Here is an 18,628-nt window from a genome sequence, read left to right on the forward strand (position 1 = left end):
TCCCTCTCAGGTATTCCATTGTGAACCACAGCGTTAACCCTTTGCTCTCTCGGAATAAGATTCTTCCTTTAAAGTTGATGGCTTTTGGGCAGGAAAAATAAAATAAAGAGTTAAAGCACAGAACTGACAACTGAAGGAAAAATGCATGCTCCAGGGCCAAAGAAGCAATAAGTTTGTCCTTGATATAATAGGTTTGCTTGGGTGGTTATTGAATGCAATTCCTTTCAGTTTATGTAACTGTCCTCTGACTTTATGGAGCACAAAGTGGAATTGATGTGCAAGCCATTGACCCTTAAAAGTTTAGAATTCCACATGGCTGATAGAAGGTAGGGGTGTGTGCGCGTGTGTATTACACTGCTGGCAGTATTCAAGGAATAGATTTCTTGTCTTTCAACACTCCAACTGAGATTAGAGGGGAAGAAATGTCTAGAGACAGGATTTTTTATTCAAACTATTTCCTCCAGACATAGGGAAATAATGCAATACAAGTCTAGTTTCCGTGAAGGCTGCTCTGTCCTCTGTACAAAGTATGAGTAGCTGTAGAAATCTTTCCAATGGAGCAGTCCAATTTGCAATGCAAGCTCACATAGAAAAATACAACATAACAAATGAATAACTCTTGGGCTTTACAGTCAGCCACTTGGTTCAATTTCCCCTTGAAGAACAGATTATTTTAAAATAATAATTCTGGTGTCAAGGAGCTGCATTCATACCTGAGTGGTTCCATTCATTTTAGGAGAAGCAGTACTTTGGATTAGCCAAGAAGCCGTTCAAGGCTAAACTAGTGGAAAAACTCCTGTATGTGACAGATATTTTTTGCATAATCACGAGCACAGTTGTTTTCTGGGGTCATGGGACACTGGATGTTGCATCCGCCTGGAAAGTGGAAGGCGAACTAGGTGGACCTTGGTTTTTTTTTATCTAGTGTTTATGTTATGTTCTTATGGATTGGCTTCTGGATATCCACCCACTTCCCCTTTTTTTTTAATAGTAATTGGATGAGATCAGTATTATTAGTAATATAATGAGAGCCAGGTGGGCCAGCATAAGTGATGAAACAAGGAACTACAGTCCAGCCTTGTTATAACACAGAAGGTGAAATCCCAAAACCCAAACCCTGGCTATTACGGTGCATGTGCCCAACCATTCGGCTCTTACAGTAAAAAATGGCCAACCTCTAGGTCAGCAGGTCATTGCAACATCACTTTTCTGTGTCTGCACAAAAAGCCTTCAAACACAGTAACCCAATGACCTAGGAAATTGGCCTTTTTCTTAAATATGAAATGCTAAAAACCACAGCAAAAAAAGGCAAATAAATTAAGATTGAATCGAAGGATTTGCCAAATTTCTGCACATTCTTCAATTTTAAGACAATGGTTTTAAACGTGAGAAATTTTGGGCTTCAGCAGCAACTCTTAGACCATGAGTGCAATAAATAAAGCATGAATTTGAAAGAGCTATCAAGAATTGATCACAGGTTTTTCAGAACCTTACTTAGATTCACCTCAATTTCAAAAGCAACCCTAAGTATGGAATTGAATCATTAAGAGGAGCATTTACTGGGAGAGAAAACATTGGAGTCCATTATCACAACATAGCTTTAATCCAATGCATTAAGAGCCTCTCTGTTATCCTAATAGATTTTCCCTCATCCGTGAAATCTACATTTTATGGAAATGTGATGTGTATGGTTGCAAGTGGAATATCTTTCAATACTTTAAACTTAGTTGATGATAACCTGTGGACTTCCATTTTGTTGCTTCAATTAATTATTTTGAAAACAAGCACAATATATATTATATATAATATATACACACACACAAAGTATAGGGATTTTAAAGCTATCCTGGTTAACTTATGAAAACTATTTCAGTTTGACCTAAGGTGACAGACAAACTACTTTGGAGTTGATTCCAATCATAGCCTTGAAAATGTCTTAGATGATTGAGCAAGTAACACGTCTGAAACATACTCTGTTCCCTTCACAACCAGGGCACTGCTGATGACAGCACAACCCGCCTGGCTCATCGGCAGAATCTGAAAGGGCAGACCAGTCACTAGGGGCAGCGAGTCATCCCACTGAGTTTCTATTAACCCTGCAAGCCAAAGCCCTAATGGGTAGGGTGGTCCTAGCTGGACAAGCAGGGGGAAAGCTTGCAAGACAGTCATATCAATAGCAAACTATGCAGTTTTAGCTGGGTAGACTCCAACAGTACCCCAACACACACTCTGGGGCACCAAGCCTCGACTTTGGCCAACTTGTGCTTAGTACTTTCCGCTAATTGGGTAAACAGGATGACTCCCTCCAGGGAGAGGGTGCCCATTCCATTGCAACCATCTATCTCTGGGATTTCCATGTGAAGGTGGGATGCATGGAATTCTCAGTTTGGATACTCTTAAGCACGATAATGGGTTTCTCCATGTGTCAGTCTCCCGGCTGACCAAACAAAAAAAATTTGATTAATACGCTTGAAAAACGTCTTACAGATGATTGAGTAAATAACATCTCAGTTCCCTTCACTCGACTCTCTACCCCCTCCTCGCTCCCTCCTTTCCCTCTCCTCACCCTGACCATTTCCCCCTTGCTCGGGTCCTGACCCAACTGTACAGCGCCTTGGGACGTCCTCCCGACGTGAAAGGCGCTCAATAAATGGAATCTTGTTGTTGTTGTTGTTGTTGACAGCAATACTTTTGGATGCCCCAAAAGAGCAGAACAAGGGGATACATGTTTAGGCTTGGAAGGGGCAATTTCAGGTCAGACACCAGGAAATATCTTTAACCAGAGAGTTATTTTTCACTGTGTCATGTTACCAGGAAAGTTGGTTGAGGCCAGAACACTGGTATTTTTTTAAAGAAGCACAGCTGGATGTTGTAGTGGGAGAACAGTTTTCCAGAATCCATAGAAATTACAGCACAGAAGAATGCCATTGTGTCTGTACTGGCTCCTTTAAGAGTAAATGGGCTGAATGACTTTTTTTCATCTGAATCTCTCTTGTGAAAATAGTTATAGTTACTCGACACCACACCATGGGTGAGAAAACCCAAGGCTGATTTTAGATGTACACCAAGTAATGACTCATCTACACGCATGGAACCATAGAGCCTAAGAAGGTTTATAATCTGGATTATTGTTGCAATTTTCCTCAGTGCACCTGTACCTTGCCTCCTATTGGTTCACAACCCAACATGTTGCTGATATATTACTTCTCCCTCCGCCCATATGCTCTACCAGACTCCACTGGGTTCCCTATCACACAATGGATCGATTTCAAGATGCACTCAGTCGTCTACAAATTCCTTCATGTTCTGGCGCCTCTCTACCTTTCTCACCTGCTTTCTCCCCACTCCACTCCCTCCGCTCGGCTGGCTCTGACCTCCTGCTTGTCCGTCTTCCCCTCCACCATCAGCCACCACGCTGTCAACCATTACTCCCCAAAGCTTTGGAACTCTCTCCCCCAATCCTTCCGTCTTGCCCCTCTTTTAGATCACGACTGAAGACCTTCCTCTTCAACCTCGCTTCCTCCCTGCCCCCAGCTCGGTGTTAGGCTCAGCCACTGTTAAGCGCTCCAAGACGCTGCCCCATGTGAGGAGCTCTATATGAATTCAAGTTGTTGTTGTGTTGTCCCGTTGCACATTTCTGTATTTTTTAATATAGAATGTTCATATGGTTAGTGGAGTGTATACCTTGAACCAAGCTATCCCCACTATACTCTACTTTTGCCATGAAAATTGATTTAAGATAGAAACCAACATTTAAAAGTTCATTGAAAAATAAAGACAAACAAAACAACTCGCATTTATGTAGAGCTATTGTGCAAGGTAGTGTCTCGGAGCACTTAAGAATGGTGGAGTTTGATGCGGAGCCTGGGAGAAGTGGTAGATGTCCGTAGGCAGGGCTAAAGAGGAAGGTTTCCAGGTGTGATTTGAAGGTAGTAAAGGAGGGGGCAAGGCAGAAGTATTGAGGCAGAAATTTGCATAGTTTCAGGGTATAGTGACTGAAAGTACAGTCATCAATAGTGGAGCAAAGGGGACAAGGTATATGCAGGAGACTTGCCCTGAGTTTTTTCCAGCAAAATCCTGGGACCTTGTACACAGTAGAGTAAAGCAGATGTTCTGTGTGATGGTTATAATCCGGGTCTGAAACCATTCCAGAAGAGATGTCTGAAACTAATTACAACAACAACAACAAGATTTCATTTATAGAGCGCCTTTCACGTTGGGAGGACGTCTAAGGCGCTGGTCTTGGGACGTCCAAAGTTAGATTCTATTATTTGTACAGACTGGATACAAAGCAACTCATCTGTGGACATGTGAGCATGATCGAGTCATACAGTTGTGTAATCTTCCCGTACAGAGCAGCTATAATAAGTCTGACTTTCTGCTTTTGTTGCCTGTAGCTAATTTAGTGAAAAGCCACATGACTTCCCGCTTCGCCAATCTCCCTTTCAAGTACCAACGTCAAAACTAATCAGCATTTTTTAAAACAGATGCATTTGATTTTTGATGCAATTTTTTTCTGCATTCAAGAACTTTCACTGCCCAAAGGAAAACAGCTCAAAGCATTTCACATGGATGGTGGTGTCAAAATTTGCAGGTGATACCAAACTGGGGGGCATGGGTATACAGTGAAGGCAATTGCAGAAGAATGCAGGGCAAATAGAATATGGGCAGACAGGTAGCAAATTAAGTTTAATGTAGGAAAATGAAGTAATTAACTTCAGCAGGAAATGTAAAGAGAGGATCTATAATCTAGATGATAGGAATATAAGAAGAGTAGAGGAGCAAAGAGATCTGGGGATTCAGATCCACAAATCTCTAAAAATAGCTACACATGTAGATAAAGCTATATTTAAAAAAAGGCAACTGGGGTCTTGGGCTTCATGTCCAGAGAGAAAAAATATAAAGTGAGGTGATGTTGAATTTATACAAAATCTTGGTTAGACCACATTTGGATTATTGTGTCCAATATCGGTGTTCAAAGTATTTAACAATACCCATCTCAGGTGCACATCCTTGACTATCGATTTCCTCCCGACATGAAAGGCGCGATACAAATGTAATTCGTTGTTGATGTTGCTATGAGAAGGAGGTAGTAGCAATGGAAAGAATACAGCATTTTTTTACAAGGATGATAACAGGGCTGTCAGGTTCCTGCTATCAGGATTGATTAGGTTTTTTATCGCTAAAGGGAGGTTTAAGTGGGGAACCTAATAGAAATATATAAATAAAGAGTTTGATAAGGTTAACATAAATAGCCTATTTCCACAGGTTGGAAGTCTATAACATAGTAGAAGTCTGCAACAGATAATAGAGGTACAGTGGAGCAGTGAAGTGGAGAGATTCGAAGGTCAGAACAAGGATTTTAAAGTTAATCAGCTGAGAAATAGTAAGTCAGTGGAGTGTGGCAAGGACGTGAGTGATAGGCCCGAGCAGCCTGATATGGGAAAGAATACGGGTTGCAGAGCTCAGAATAATTTGTACATTTTCACAGAGTAAAATATTTATGTGTTTACCTGCATCTGCGGCGGTCACCACCAGCCTATACTCTGCCCGAAATTCCCTGTCCAGACTGTGGATCATGCTGAGCAGTCCATCCTCTGAGAGTGAGAACATCCCATCTTCATTCCCATAGTTAATCGTGTACGACAGTTGACTGTTAGAACCCAGGTCTTCATCACGCCCTGACACCTAGAATACAGGTTAGCATCTAACTGAGTTAAACTAATAGTGTTTTTAGTGCTTCTGTGTCTAACCAGCAAGTTCATTCCCTGGAAATAACAGCTTACAACGCTTGCTGATGTAATTCTTTTCAACTAGTTTTGTGTGAAACCATTTTTTATGTATTTGTGTATCAACTTCTACATGAATGCTCAATGTGGCTGTACTGAAGAATGTTCAGTTAGATTGTAGCAGATATGTCATTCTGATATGACAGTATAAAAATAGACCTAGCTCTTGTTAAAACAGAGTGCTTTCATAATATGTTGGACCCAAGCCAATTTCTTCAACTCTATTTTGCTGATTGAAATAATTCCAGGGAATTAGGACCAGGATCTCAACATAATAGTAATAATAATAATAATTTGATACAGCAGTTATAATGGTGAAAGATCTCAAAGTGATTGAAAGATAATCGCTGTCAATGTGGTGATTGCCTTTGAAGGCTAAAATGGCAGGCACTTTATGCACCTCAATGTCTCACAAAGTAGCATTGAAATGAATGACCAATTTACAATAATAATAATTTGATATAGCGCCTTATAGAATCATAGAATCATAGAATTGTACAGCACAAAAAGAGGCTATTCGGCCCATCGAGTTTGTGCCGGCTCTTTGAATAGAGCAATTAATGTCAATCCCACTCCCCAGCCCTTTCCCCATAACGCTGCAAACCCGTCCTCCTCAAATACCCATCCACCGCGTTTTTAAAAGTAGTTATCGAATCGGCCTCGACCACCCTTTCAGGCAATGCGTTCCAGATTCGAACAACTCGCTGCGTGAAAACATTTCTTCTCACCTCCCCTCTGCTTATCACGTCATTGAGACGTCTCAAAGCGCTTCACAGGATATATTGTAGAGTGGATTCACTGTATATTTTGTGGGTAACTCTCCTTTTCCTTTTCAAGTGGAATCTTTAATATTCATCTGAACAACCTGACAAGACCTTGGTTTAGCATCTCGCCTGAAGAATGGCACCTCTGACAATGTAGTGCTTTCCCAGCATTGCACTGGAATGTCAGCCTAGATTATTAGTTCAAATCATGATATGGGGCTTAAAACCAAAACCTGTGACCCAGAGGCAAAAGTACTACAAAATGAGCCGAGCTTCATTCGAAGGATAGCAACTCCAACAATTCCCTTAGTACAGCACTGGAATATACAAGTAACGGATTGCTTCTACAGTTATAAAAGCTACTGGTCTAATTTTGGAGTACAGTGTTCAGTTTGGGAAGGATATACTAGCTTTTAAGGGTGTCCAGTTAATACTTGGTCTGAAGGGGACTCGGTACGATGAGAGCCCAGGTAGACTGGGGTTATATTCCTGAGAGCAGAGGAGGGCAAGTGGTGATTTGATTGATAAAATTTTACGAAAGGAAGTGACAGGATTAGATAGTGGATGACTTTTCCCTCTGGTGGAGGAATCTAATACAAGAGGGCATAATCTTAAAAGCAGAACCAAGACTATTAGAACTGAGGCCATGAAGGTTGTAATGATGTGCATTCCTCTGTCTCAGGAAGCTGGAATTGATACTGAGACAGCCAAATACTTGGGTAGAAGAGGTATTAAAGGGTGTGGTTAAAGGGTGGCTCATTGGGATTAAATGATCTGCCCAAATCTAATAAACTGGTGGAACAGACTTGATGGGCTGAATGACTTCCTCGTGTTCCTGTTTTCTGAAGTGCCAGCCTAGATACTGAGATTAATTGATCCGTGGGACATGAACACATGACTGCCAGACCCAGAATTGAGCTATTCCAAATACACTGACACTAATCAATTAAAGATAAAACAAGTATTCAAGTACCTGGTATATCATCTGTGGCACTGTATTTGTATTCTCCAGAATATGTAAAATCATTTTCACAGGCTGAATAGTTGGTACAAAGTCATTGACATCTCTGAGTTTCACACGGACAGTGGCTGTTCCTGATCTGGGATTGCTTCCATGATCTGACGCAATAACCGTAAAAGAGCATAATGGAGTTTTTTCACGATCAAGGTTTCCAGCTACTGAGATCAATCCTGTTACTGAATCAATATGAAAGTCCTCGCTTGCCACAGAATATCGAATCTGCCCATTTATGCTCTTGTCTGGATCAGTAGCTGTGACTTGAAGCAAATCTGCCCCACGGGGCATATTTTCATCCACTGTGATATTGTAAGTGCTATGAGTAAAGGCAGGACTGTTGTCATTGACATCAGTAACGATGACTGTAATGTTCATTGAAGAGGACAGCGGTGGGTGTCCTTTGTCGGAAGCGGTCACGCATAGTATGAACCTTTCTGTCAGTTCTCTGTCAAGATTTCCAGTTACACTGAGCTGCCCGCTGGATACATCAAGGCTAAACTTGTTCTCTGTAAATTGCTGCAGATAGTATGTGACATGGCCATTGAGTTCTCTGTCCAGATCTGCAGCCTTAACTGAGACTATCACTGCGTTGACAGGAGTATCTTCAGGAAGGAAGACTGTAGTTGCAGAGCTAAACTGAGGGGCATTATCATTGACATCATCAAGGCTCACTGTGACCTGAGCAGTGCTTGTAAAGCGTGTTGAACCACACTGAGCCTGGTCAGTGGTCTGAACAATTAAAGTATAAACTGGTTGCTCTTCCAGATCTAATGGTTTTTGTACCCAAAGCAAAGCGTTACTGTCAACTGCAAACTGTCCACTGGGATCACCTGAAATTATCTTAAACGTCAAAGCAGCATTTGAACCTAAACAGAATAAAAGAAAATCATAATATTAAAGTAATATTCAGTGATTTATATACGATTCACACAGAACTTAACATCCACCGGTACAAATATAATGAATCAGCAGAACAGCATCAGATTTAATCTTTGCTCAACTTTCACCCAATTTTCTGTCTATCTTATTCGCAACATTGCATCAAATTTCTGGCATTTTTTTAAAAAAGAATTATAGTAATAATCCTTGCATTTGATATAGCGCTTTTCACATCTTCTTAACGTCTCAAAGTACTTCACAGAATAGACTGTAAAGTGAATTGACCGTAAATTTGTGGCCGAAACGCGGCAGCCAATTGCGCACAGCAGGGTCCCACAAACAGTCGTGGATTGAAAATGACCAATTTATTATTGTTTTGTTTTGGAGGGATTATTATCAGGCGTGTGCAGTAAGGAAAATTGAGTGACCAATATTATCTGGAATCGTTACATTTCATACCGCGTCTTTCACGTCGGGAGGAACATCCCAAAGTGCTTCCCAGGTAAAGCAGAGGGAGGGATCAGAGTCTGTTTTGTGAGCACTATCCAGTTCCTTAATAAGAAATACCATCAGAATTCCCAACATCCCCAGGAAAATGCCCCAAACGTAGATTGTGACATAAAGAGTGGAGTTCTTATGGGTTGACACAACATCCTTAAAAATATGGGGAAGGAGACCCCATTTCCATGACTTAAGAAATTTCACAAATTAGATGCCGTTTGTTAAAGAACAACAACCAATTATATTTGCATAGCGCCTTTCACGTCAGGAGGACGTCCTGAGGCGCTGAAAGAAAGAAACAGTGCATTAACATCCAGTGAATTTGCAATGAGAGTTATTCTCCAACTGGTAATGTGGTCAATGACTCCAAAATTGGAAATTGTACTAGAGGTAAATGTAATCTATTATTGAGTCCAATCTCCCGATCCTTAGCTTTAACTATCATTAGGGCTGCTGTGTAGGAGGTTCTTCAGGAAATAAACTACTGCTGGGCTATACTGAGTAACATTTGATAGTGACCCTGAGTTTCATTATAATCTCAAACATCTGAGCTGTCCCCACTTTTGTAACAAACAAGATGCACTAAGTGCCCTTTGCTTAAGAATTCCCAAATAAGGTTTGTTACTATGGTAATGTCAGGTAATTCCATGCTGAGACTACCCACTGCACTAAATTTTTCATACTTTCCTGTTTCCATTATTCAGTGTCGAGGACAGTTTACTTTCTTGCACTCTGTATTCTCTTAATTTGCCTGCTGAGTCCTACATGCCCAATGTCAGCAACACATCACCTTTGCCTTACACTATGATCCTCCTAACCTCTGGAATGCCTCCCTCTACCCCTCCATCTCATCCCCTCTCTATCTGTCTTCAAAACCGTATAAAAACCTAATGCTTTGAAAATGCTTACGGTCACCTCCCCCATCTCCCTTACACAGAAATCGACCCTGTCCTTGTGAAATGCTCTGAGACATTATCCATGTGAAGGGCACTATATAAATGCAAGTTATTGTTGTTATATTTAGATATTTAATGTAATAAGAGACTACTGTTATTTTTCTGAGCCTTTGCTATACCCAATCCAATATGAAAAGCAATTAAAAGTGATATTGATGCCTGTAGTTACTAACAGTCTCCTAAACCATTCCCAGTTCAATGCACAAAAATTATATGAATCTGAACATGTAAAATTATCATGGAAGTGACAATGCGGGGCTTTGACATCAGTATGAATTATCAGTTCTCAGCTTCGGCCCCAATCTGTTGCTTTTTTGCTTCAAAAGGGTTCAGACACTATTAGATATTGAGATAACTCATGGCCTTGACAGGAAAAATGCGACTGATAGATAAGAGTTTTGAGGCTTGATCCCATTAGAAATCAGCTGCCTTCCCGTGTTTTACATCTGACTACAAAGCTGTTGTGTTTAATCAATGGATTTGAGGCAGTCTGACGTAAGATTTAATAAATGGAGAGAAAACAAGTATTTCACTCAGCCTTTGTTGCAAAGGTCAAGTAACTGAACCTCAGGGTTTTCAAATTCAGCCTTAAGCTTTTACTTCAATTACCCTTCACTACCAGCACGGATTCCAAGCCATTTGTCTTCTCCTGCCTTGATCGTCTGGTTGTTTTTCCAAGGCATGGCATTTCCCTAATGACACTAGGCAGCTCCATGGGCAAAAGAAACATAAAGCAAACAAGGATTTGAACTGAAAACAGGAACATAATTTATAGACGTTTGCCAGGCCGATGCTTTAAAGACCTTGGGAGAATTTCCCGACAAATTAATTGACTTTGTGAAAGGTTTTAATTTAGGAGGCATAGAGAGCAGGACAGATAAATATACATTTTGTAACTTTCTGTTTTTAAGTAGGGCAGTCACCAGTTTATGGTATGAATCAAAGTCTTGACGATTGCAAAGCACCAAGAGTCACCATTTCTGATCTTCCCAGAGTCAATTATTTGCAGTCACAGATAGAGATGGGGCTGATGTCACATGAAAGGTCTGCCTGTGAGTAGGACTTCCGTAAAATAGTTCACAATGAATGAGTCGGAGGAATGAGTCAGAGCAGCAACCATCTGTCAGGCGAGCATTTCATACAAGTTGGATGAACAGAGTTAGTCATAGCAGGATTCTAGCATGAATAAACCAAACGGAGAGACACAACAGTATTGTTGAGGAGTAATTTTTTTAAACACACATATTAACAACATTAATCACTCTTAGCGAGGTATGACAGGCATAGGATGCAGCAGGCTATTTAAGACAAAATTAGGACAGCACCTTCTGGTACATTTCAGCTTTTTGGCTAAGACAAACATAATTTTCACTGTGTTTGATTACGGATATCGATCTGGCAAAATAATAATCCTTGCATTTGATATAGCACCTTATCACGTTGTCAAGACATCTCAAAGCACTTCACAAATTAGTGTAAAGCCAATATTTTGTGGGCAAAGCACGGTAGCCATTGCACACAGCAGTGTTGCACAAACAGTTGTGGATTTTGTGACAAATTATTATTATTATTTTTTGGAGCGATTATTACCCTCAGAAAAGCGATCCACCAATCAACTAAGACCTGGGTTCCTAATTGCTGATAAGTAAGCAACGGGGTACGTGAGGAAGCTTGCCTAGGGTTTTGCTGTGCCCAGGAATAGAACCCGGGAGCTCTCAATGGCAAGGCGAGTGCTCTTATCAATATGCTACAGGACTCCAGGTTTTTTGATCGTAAAAATTATGGACATAACATTTTAAGATCATAATTTTCCCCTGGTGATTTGAGGGCTGGAATTTGATTTTGGACTTGTGGGTGATTTCGACCCACCTTGTGAAGCTGGGTTAAGGCACTGGATTTTATGTTTAGGGATTTTACTGTAATTGGACTAATTCGGACCAAAAGAAGAAATGGCACATTTCTGTTCCCAGTAATTTAGTCTGAGGTGAGAAATATGGGCACTTACATGTATGAAGAAGTTACTATTAGAAAAAGTAGGTGGCATAGTATATAAGCGCAATTTCAGACAGATACCAAGAAGTTTTTTTTATTTACTCAGACAGTTATTAATGACTACAACAACAACACGATTTCATTTATTGAGCGCCTTTCACGTCGGGAGGACGTCCCAAGGCGCTGTACAGTTGGGTCAGGACCCGAGCAGGGGGGAAATGGTCAGGGTGAGGGGAGGGAAGGGAGGGAGCGAGGAGGGGGAAATGGTCAGGGTGAGGGGAGGGAAGGGAGGGAGCGAGGAGGGGGGAAATGGTCAGGGTGAGGGGAGGGAAGGGAGGGAGCGAGGAGGGGGTAGAGAGTCGAGGGGGGAGCTGAAGGCACGGTCAAAGAGAAAGGTCTTGAGACCGGCCTTGAAGGAGGAAAGGGAGGAAGCGGCGAAGGCACTGGGGATAGAGTTCCAGAGCCTAGGGGCTGAGAGGCTGAAGGCCCGGCCACCGATGGTAGGGCGGTTGGGGCGGGGGATGTGGAGCAGACCGGAGCCAGAGGAACGGAGGGTACGGGCAGGTAGGTAGGGGGATAATAGGTCGGAGAGGTAGGAGGGAGCGAGGCCGTGAATGGCCTTGTAGGTGAGGGTGAGGATCTTGAATTCGATCCTCTGGGGGATGGGGAGCCAGTGGAGGTGAGCGAGGGTGGGAGTGATGTGTTCCCGAAGCCTGGTGCGGGACAGTACACGAGCTGCAGAGTTCTGAATGACCTGCAGCTTGTGGACGGAGGTGCCGGGAAGGCCGACGAGGAGAGAGTTCCCATAGTCCAGCCTTGAGGTGATAAAGGTGATAAAGACTAGAAGAAGTTACCAGGAAAAAGCAGCTTGATGATGCGATGGGAGAATGGTAGGATGGGTGTTCTGGAGGGATAAGATGGACTGAAAAGCCTTCTTCATCCAATCCAGTCTTGTGATCTATGATAAGTATCCAATCTCAGCCTCCCTCCAATAGAAGGTGGAGAACGCCCTGAACAGAGATTGTGAGCTTCACAAATGAATGACGAATCAATACTGTGTTGTTCCTTGTGACCAGTCAAACAATATCAACAAAAGAGGCTTTGGGGAAGGTGTGTTATTTCTGGAAGTGAGGCAGAACTAAATAAAACTGAGTAGAGAGGAGCTTTTTTTAAAAAAATAGTTAAAGAAACTGCAAGTATTAGCAAATTATAAAAAGACAAGCAAAATTCAAACTGAAACTCACAATAAGGAAATGTTGGTGCTATATTTTGCAACTTTCTATAGCGTAGAGAGTAGAGAAAGGGTTACAACAGCAATGAACAATAGTTTGGGAGGATGACACAAGGTGCTTCACCACATCTGAAATGGAACCCATGTTTTGAATTGAGGAGGGGAAAATGGTGGAAACCACAGTCGAAAAGATAGGTCTTCAGGTGAGTTTGGAAGTTGAATAGGAAGGAAACAAGGCAGAGGAACTGCTTAATGGATTTCCAGAGCAGGGGCAAAACGGCTGGAAATTTTAGGCAGTAAAATTTTCCTGAACAGATAAGAGCTAGGGAATAAAATCCTGTGATGTATTTTGAGATGTCTCAGCACGTGATAAGGCATTATATGAAATGTGAGGATTATTGTAAAGGCTCGACAGGCTAAATTAACTAGTTGTGTTTTTACAGAGCAAAAATAATTGCATCTGATGTATCACCTTTCATGTCAGGACAACATCGCAAAGCCCTTCAGGGAATTTTCTGTAAAGTGTAGTGACTATGTATTTTTGTAGGTAAATGCCGATTTGCATTCAGCAAAGTCCAAAAATAGCAATGGAGTAAGAAAAAAATTATTTGAGTTATTGTTGGCCAAAACATTGGGACAAACTCCCTTCTCTTTTTGAATAGTGCCGCGGGATCTTTAACGACCACCTGAACAAGCAGACGACACCTTGCTTTAACGGGTCATCAAAAGACGGCATCTCTAACAACGCAGCACANCCCCCAGCACTGCGATGGAGTGGGTCTCAAAAGTCCGAGACTGTGAATTGAAAGTCACAGCCTTTTAAATCAGAGGCCAGAGGTTTTTATTTTTTTTCCCACTGAGACAGCATGACATCTAATGTTAAAGGAGATCAACTTAAATTGTATTTGTGATATTTTACTTGACTTGCTATAAAGTTCTCAGGGTTGGTTAGATAGCTGGTTATTTTGCAAGGTGAATTGGTGCAGTGAAGCTCAGGAGAGGCTCTTAGAACAGCACCATCTTGTGTAAAAGCTGCGTGAACTCTGGTTCCTATATTTGCATACAATAAATAGCAGCAGGTAGAGCTGCTGATGATGTTTAATACTTAGTACTTTGTGTTTCAATGTGCTCAATCCCATATTGTAGCATGAAAACTGCTGGAAATGGATGGAGAGCAACAATAAATGCACCATTCAATGACTGTAATAAAATGAACCGCACTCCTGTGCTCTAGGCCATAATTTGTATTGCGCCTTTCATGTCGGGAGGATGTCCCAAGGCGCTGGACAGTCAGGGGTTTGGACCCGAGCTGGATTTAAGATTAGGCAGGGTGGAGGGCAGGCAGTGGGGAGGGCAGGCAGGGGGGAGGGCAGGCAGGGGGGAGGGCAGGCAAGGGGGAGGGCAGGCAGGGGGGAGGGCAGGCAGGGTAGGATGGTGACCAAAGGCGCGGTTGAAGAGGAGGGTTTTGAGACGGAGGCAAGAGAGACAGCAAGGCAAAGGGAATATGGGATGCAGTTCCAAAGAATGGGGGCAGAGGGGCTGAAGGCCCTACCACTGATGATAGGGCAGGCATGGCCGGGCGGGGTACATGGACCAGGCTGGAGGTTGCTGAGTGTAGGGAGCAGACATGGTTGATATGGGATATAATATTAAATGGCATTATTGAAAGACTGAAATTAAATCACAAGCCCAAGCTTTCTATGAAAGACATTGTTGGGGAAGAGTGACATATGGCATAGAACTATCCCACATTGGGGACAAATCTAGACAAAGGTAGATGTGATTTGATCTGACCTGTGAAACATTTCTGAATTCCCTCTGCATATCCCTACTGTCATACTGTATGTTTAGTGTCTCTGCAGAAGGAGATCAGAACTGGGACACCACTGTACAAGAACGACACTGTCCTAATGTCCCAGGCATTCACATGTTAAGACAGTGAGTTAACTTTTATTTTCTAAACGTATGTAATATGTCACCCACAAAATATACAATCAATTCACTTTACAGTATATTCCGTGAAGCTCTTTGAGACATCTCAACAATGTGAGAAGGCTGTGATATTATTGTCTGTACTTTATGAATTTCAAATTGTTCAAATGCTAAACCTCCCTCATTTGCATATTATTGTATTGTAAAGCCAACCTTCCTTGTTTACTTATCACTGCATGGCAAACTCAATCATTGGAGTAACTATAACTCTCTCCCAACACCCGACCCAAAACCACCAAGTCCCTCAATACATAGCTAATACATTAGAATATACAGCACAGAAACAGGCCATTCAGCCCAGCTGGTCTATGCCAGTGTTTATGCTCCACATGAGCCTCCTCCTGCCCTTCCTCAACTAAGCCTTCAAGCATAACCTTCTATTCCTTTCTCCCTCATGTACCTATCTAGCTTTCCCTTAAATATATCTATGCTATTTGCCTCACCAACTCCTTGTGGAAGCATATTCCACATTCCCACTACTCTCTGTGTAAAGAAATGTCTTGTAACTTCCCTATTTGATCTATTTGTGACTATTTTATATTGATGGCCCCTGGTTTTGGTCTCCCCACAAGTAGAAACATCTTCCCTATGTCTACTCTATCAAAACCTTTCATCATTTTAAAGACCTTTATGAGTGTAATACAAAAATAAGATGCATTTGCAATATGATGGATAGTATCGTGGCACTGTTGACTGTTTTATAATCAACTTGAAAATGTTTCAGTTAAATACAGTATTTTGAAAAGGTAAACAGAACTTGAAGTGAGAATAAATGACCACTCACCTTCATCTGCATCAGTCACATTGAGGTTTAAAACTCTGGTGCCAACGGGGACATTTTCCATTATGTTAACACTGTAGGATTCAAGACCAAACACTGGAGGATTGTCATTGATATCCAACACATTCAAGTAAGTCCGGACCACACTGAACTGTCCATCTCCATCAGATGCTTTCACAGTGAGAATGTAATATTTTTCAGACTCAAAGTCCAAAGGGCGAGTTAGGGTAACATTTCCATTGGCTGAGTTAATAACAAAGAGTCCATCGCCATCATCTTCATGTATAGCATAAATGATGTCAGCAGTTCCCCAATTAGGAGCAGAAGCTGTTATGGAGCCTACCACGGTGCCTGGTTTGAATGAAAGAGATGATGCACCATCTTAATACATCGTCTTACTTACGATAAAGCGCTATATCAAATGCAAGGATTAATATTATTATTATAAGTAAGTTTTTAAATAAAGAATTGTACCCGTTTTATAATTTTTGTGGAACCCATAGCTTGCCATTGAGAGCACTGTCTAGTAAGCTTCCTGCTGCTCATCCATCTAGGCCCACCCCACCCACTGGGGCTGTGGCTTGCAGGGTTAACAGGAACCAAGTAGAAAGAATCACTGCTCCCAGTGACCAGTCTGCTTCTCCAAGTCCTGTTGATGAGCCAGGCTGCCCCGTGACATGGGATCTTCAACTTTCACCTGACCAGGCAGATGGCACCTCAGCTCAATGTGTCATCTGACAAATGTCAGAGCAAAGATATTTTTTGAAAAATCACCAAAAAAAACCTTGCAAGTTAACAAGAAAGATAACGGTGTGAAATTTGAAATGTTTCTTAACAGATTCAGAATATTAAAAGTGAATTGAAATTTCAGAAGGAATTGCTGGGTACATATCGAATCGGTTATATGTCTCAATTTTGACCCCACTGTATTTAAAAGCAGCACAACCTGAAACTCATAGAACATTCTGAACTGATGTGATTTTTTCAGTCAAAATTCAAGAGGTTGCTATAAACGTGTTCAATTTCTGGATTGTAACTGAGCTTCTCTGCCAAGTAGTTTATTTAAATGATTTAAAAATCACTTTACCTGGAGCTACATCTTCTTGGATTTCAAAGGAATAAACATTCCTTGAAAAGACCAGTCTGTTGTCATGGATATTCCCAGGGTTATGATCCGAAGCTGCTCGTGAAGACTGGGCACTGTTCTTAGCTGAACGAGCCTCTCGGTTTAGCTCTATGGTTTCCGAACTCATAGTGATGGAATCGATGGAGACACTTTCTGCCTTAACCAATGTTTTATGGGTCAGACTCACATCCAAACTCTGCTCAAAAAAGATATAAAATCACAGATTTTCTTCAGTAAGCAAGAGTCAAACATCTACAGCATAGAAGGAGGCCATTCAGCCCATTGTGTCTGATGTCAATACTGCTTTACCCAAACATTATACCGTCATTATCATGCCAGGATCCTTGGAAGCCAAGTATTTCAATGTTATGACTTGGACTCCAAAACCCAAAGTTTTGATTCTTTGACCCATTTAATCTTTGATGCCCTTCTTAGATGCATTACAGAAGAAAGCAAAGCGTGCAGAATTTGGCAAATTTTTGAATTCCGTTTTTACTTTGAAATCCATTTCTTGTAATTGTTAAAAGGATGAACAGAGAAACAACTTCAAAATTAAGGCTGTATTTAAGAATTTTACAAATCCTAGCTATTCTAAAATACAACATAAATAGCTAAATCTAGACTCAGGTGACATTTCTCCCTGAACGCAGCAAAGCAATGAGAAAAATTGGTCAAATGCAAACATATATATCCAGCACAGTAGAATACAAGTTTAACAGACTACAGTACACTGGTCAGAGAATATTTACTGTCTTCAGCTTTGTCCCTGTGGTGGATATCATAAAAGAAACATTTGCATTGAAAAATTGGAGAATAGAGCAGCAAGACTGATCTCAACTGAATAGATGTAGGCATATAAAGAAATAAATGGAAAATGTTATATACATTGTGTGTATACACACATATATTATATATACACATATATATATATAATATAAAATCACGCCCACAGACTTTAGTGATCAACTGGTTTAATACCAAGTTTTAATGATGTAATAATCAAAAACAACTTGCATTAATATAGCGCCCCTCACGCAGGATAGCGTCCCAGCGAACTTAAATTACGTATCATCATATTACATATGCATCATTATTATTAGATATAAAATTTTATACAAATAGTGCATATGGAGGACAGATCAGACCGCTCAATATTCTTTGTTCATGTCCTAATGATGCCACAGTCAAATCATACATATAAGCAAATAAACTCCTTAACAATCAGTGTATATGCTGTGCACAACCTATTCACTGTATGCATGTCATCAGCCACTATTAGGGCATTTCCACTCTTGAATCCTTACAGTTATGCATTAGGTAGACTGGCAGCTACAGAGCAGAAACAAACAAGTTGAGTGGAGCAAAGTATAGGAGCTATTCTAGTTTCAAATAATTAGCATTCATCTGTCTTTTATAAAATATCCTACAGTATCTAGCATTTTGAGAATTAAAACTGGACGCTAAGCTATGAAATATATCTCAGTGGGTCAATAAAATGAAAATGTCAGCTGAATGATTCTTTCACTATGGAAATTCTATTCAGTAGCAATTTACATAATGCTCCGTATAAAAACTGTCTAAAAATGCTGATCTGCGGGG

At 41.0% G+C, this 18,628-nt stretch overlaps 1 protein-coding gene across 1 annotated transcript in view; it reads right to left on the reverse strand.

Annotated features, from left to right (window-relative positions):
* LOC103183281 (protocadherin Fat 4) overlaps positions 1-17,357 on the reverse strand; it is a 64,823-nt gene extending 47,466 nt beyond the window's left edge. The window contains exons 1-5 of the mRNA XM_042334424.1: positions 17,352-17,357; positions 16,991-17,225; positions 15,907-16,254; positions 7,527-8,437; positions 5,514-5,688 (exon numbers count right to left, since the gene is read on the reverse strand). Of these exons, the coding sequence (XP_042190358.1) occupies positions 5,514-5,688; positions 7,527-8,437; positions 15,907-16,254; positions 16,991-17,225; positions 17,352-17,357 (1,675 nt within the window). The remainder of the gene's footprint in view (positions 1-5,513; positions 5,689-7,526; positions 8,438-15,906; positions 16,255-16,990; positions 17,226-17,351) is intronic.
* Positions 17,358-18,628: the final 1,271 nt, after the last annotated feature.

The sequence above is a fragment of the Callorhinchus milii genome, unplaced genomic scaffold, assembly GCF_018977255.1.
Source record: "Callorhinchus milii isolate IMCB2004 unplaced genomic scaffold, IMCB_Cmil_1.0 Scaffold4, whole genome shotgun sequence".
Taxonomy (NCBI): domain Eukaryota; kingdom Metazoa; phylum Chordata; class Chondrichthyes; order Chimaeriformes; family Callorhinchidae; genus Callorhinchus; species Callorhinchus milii.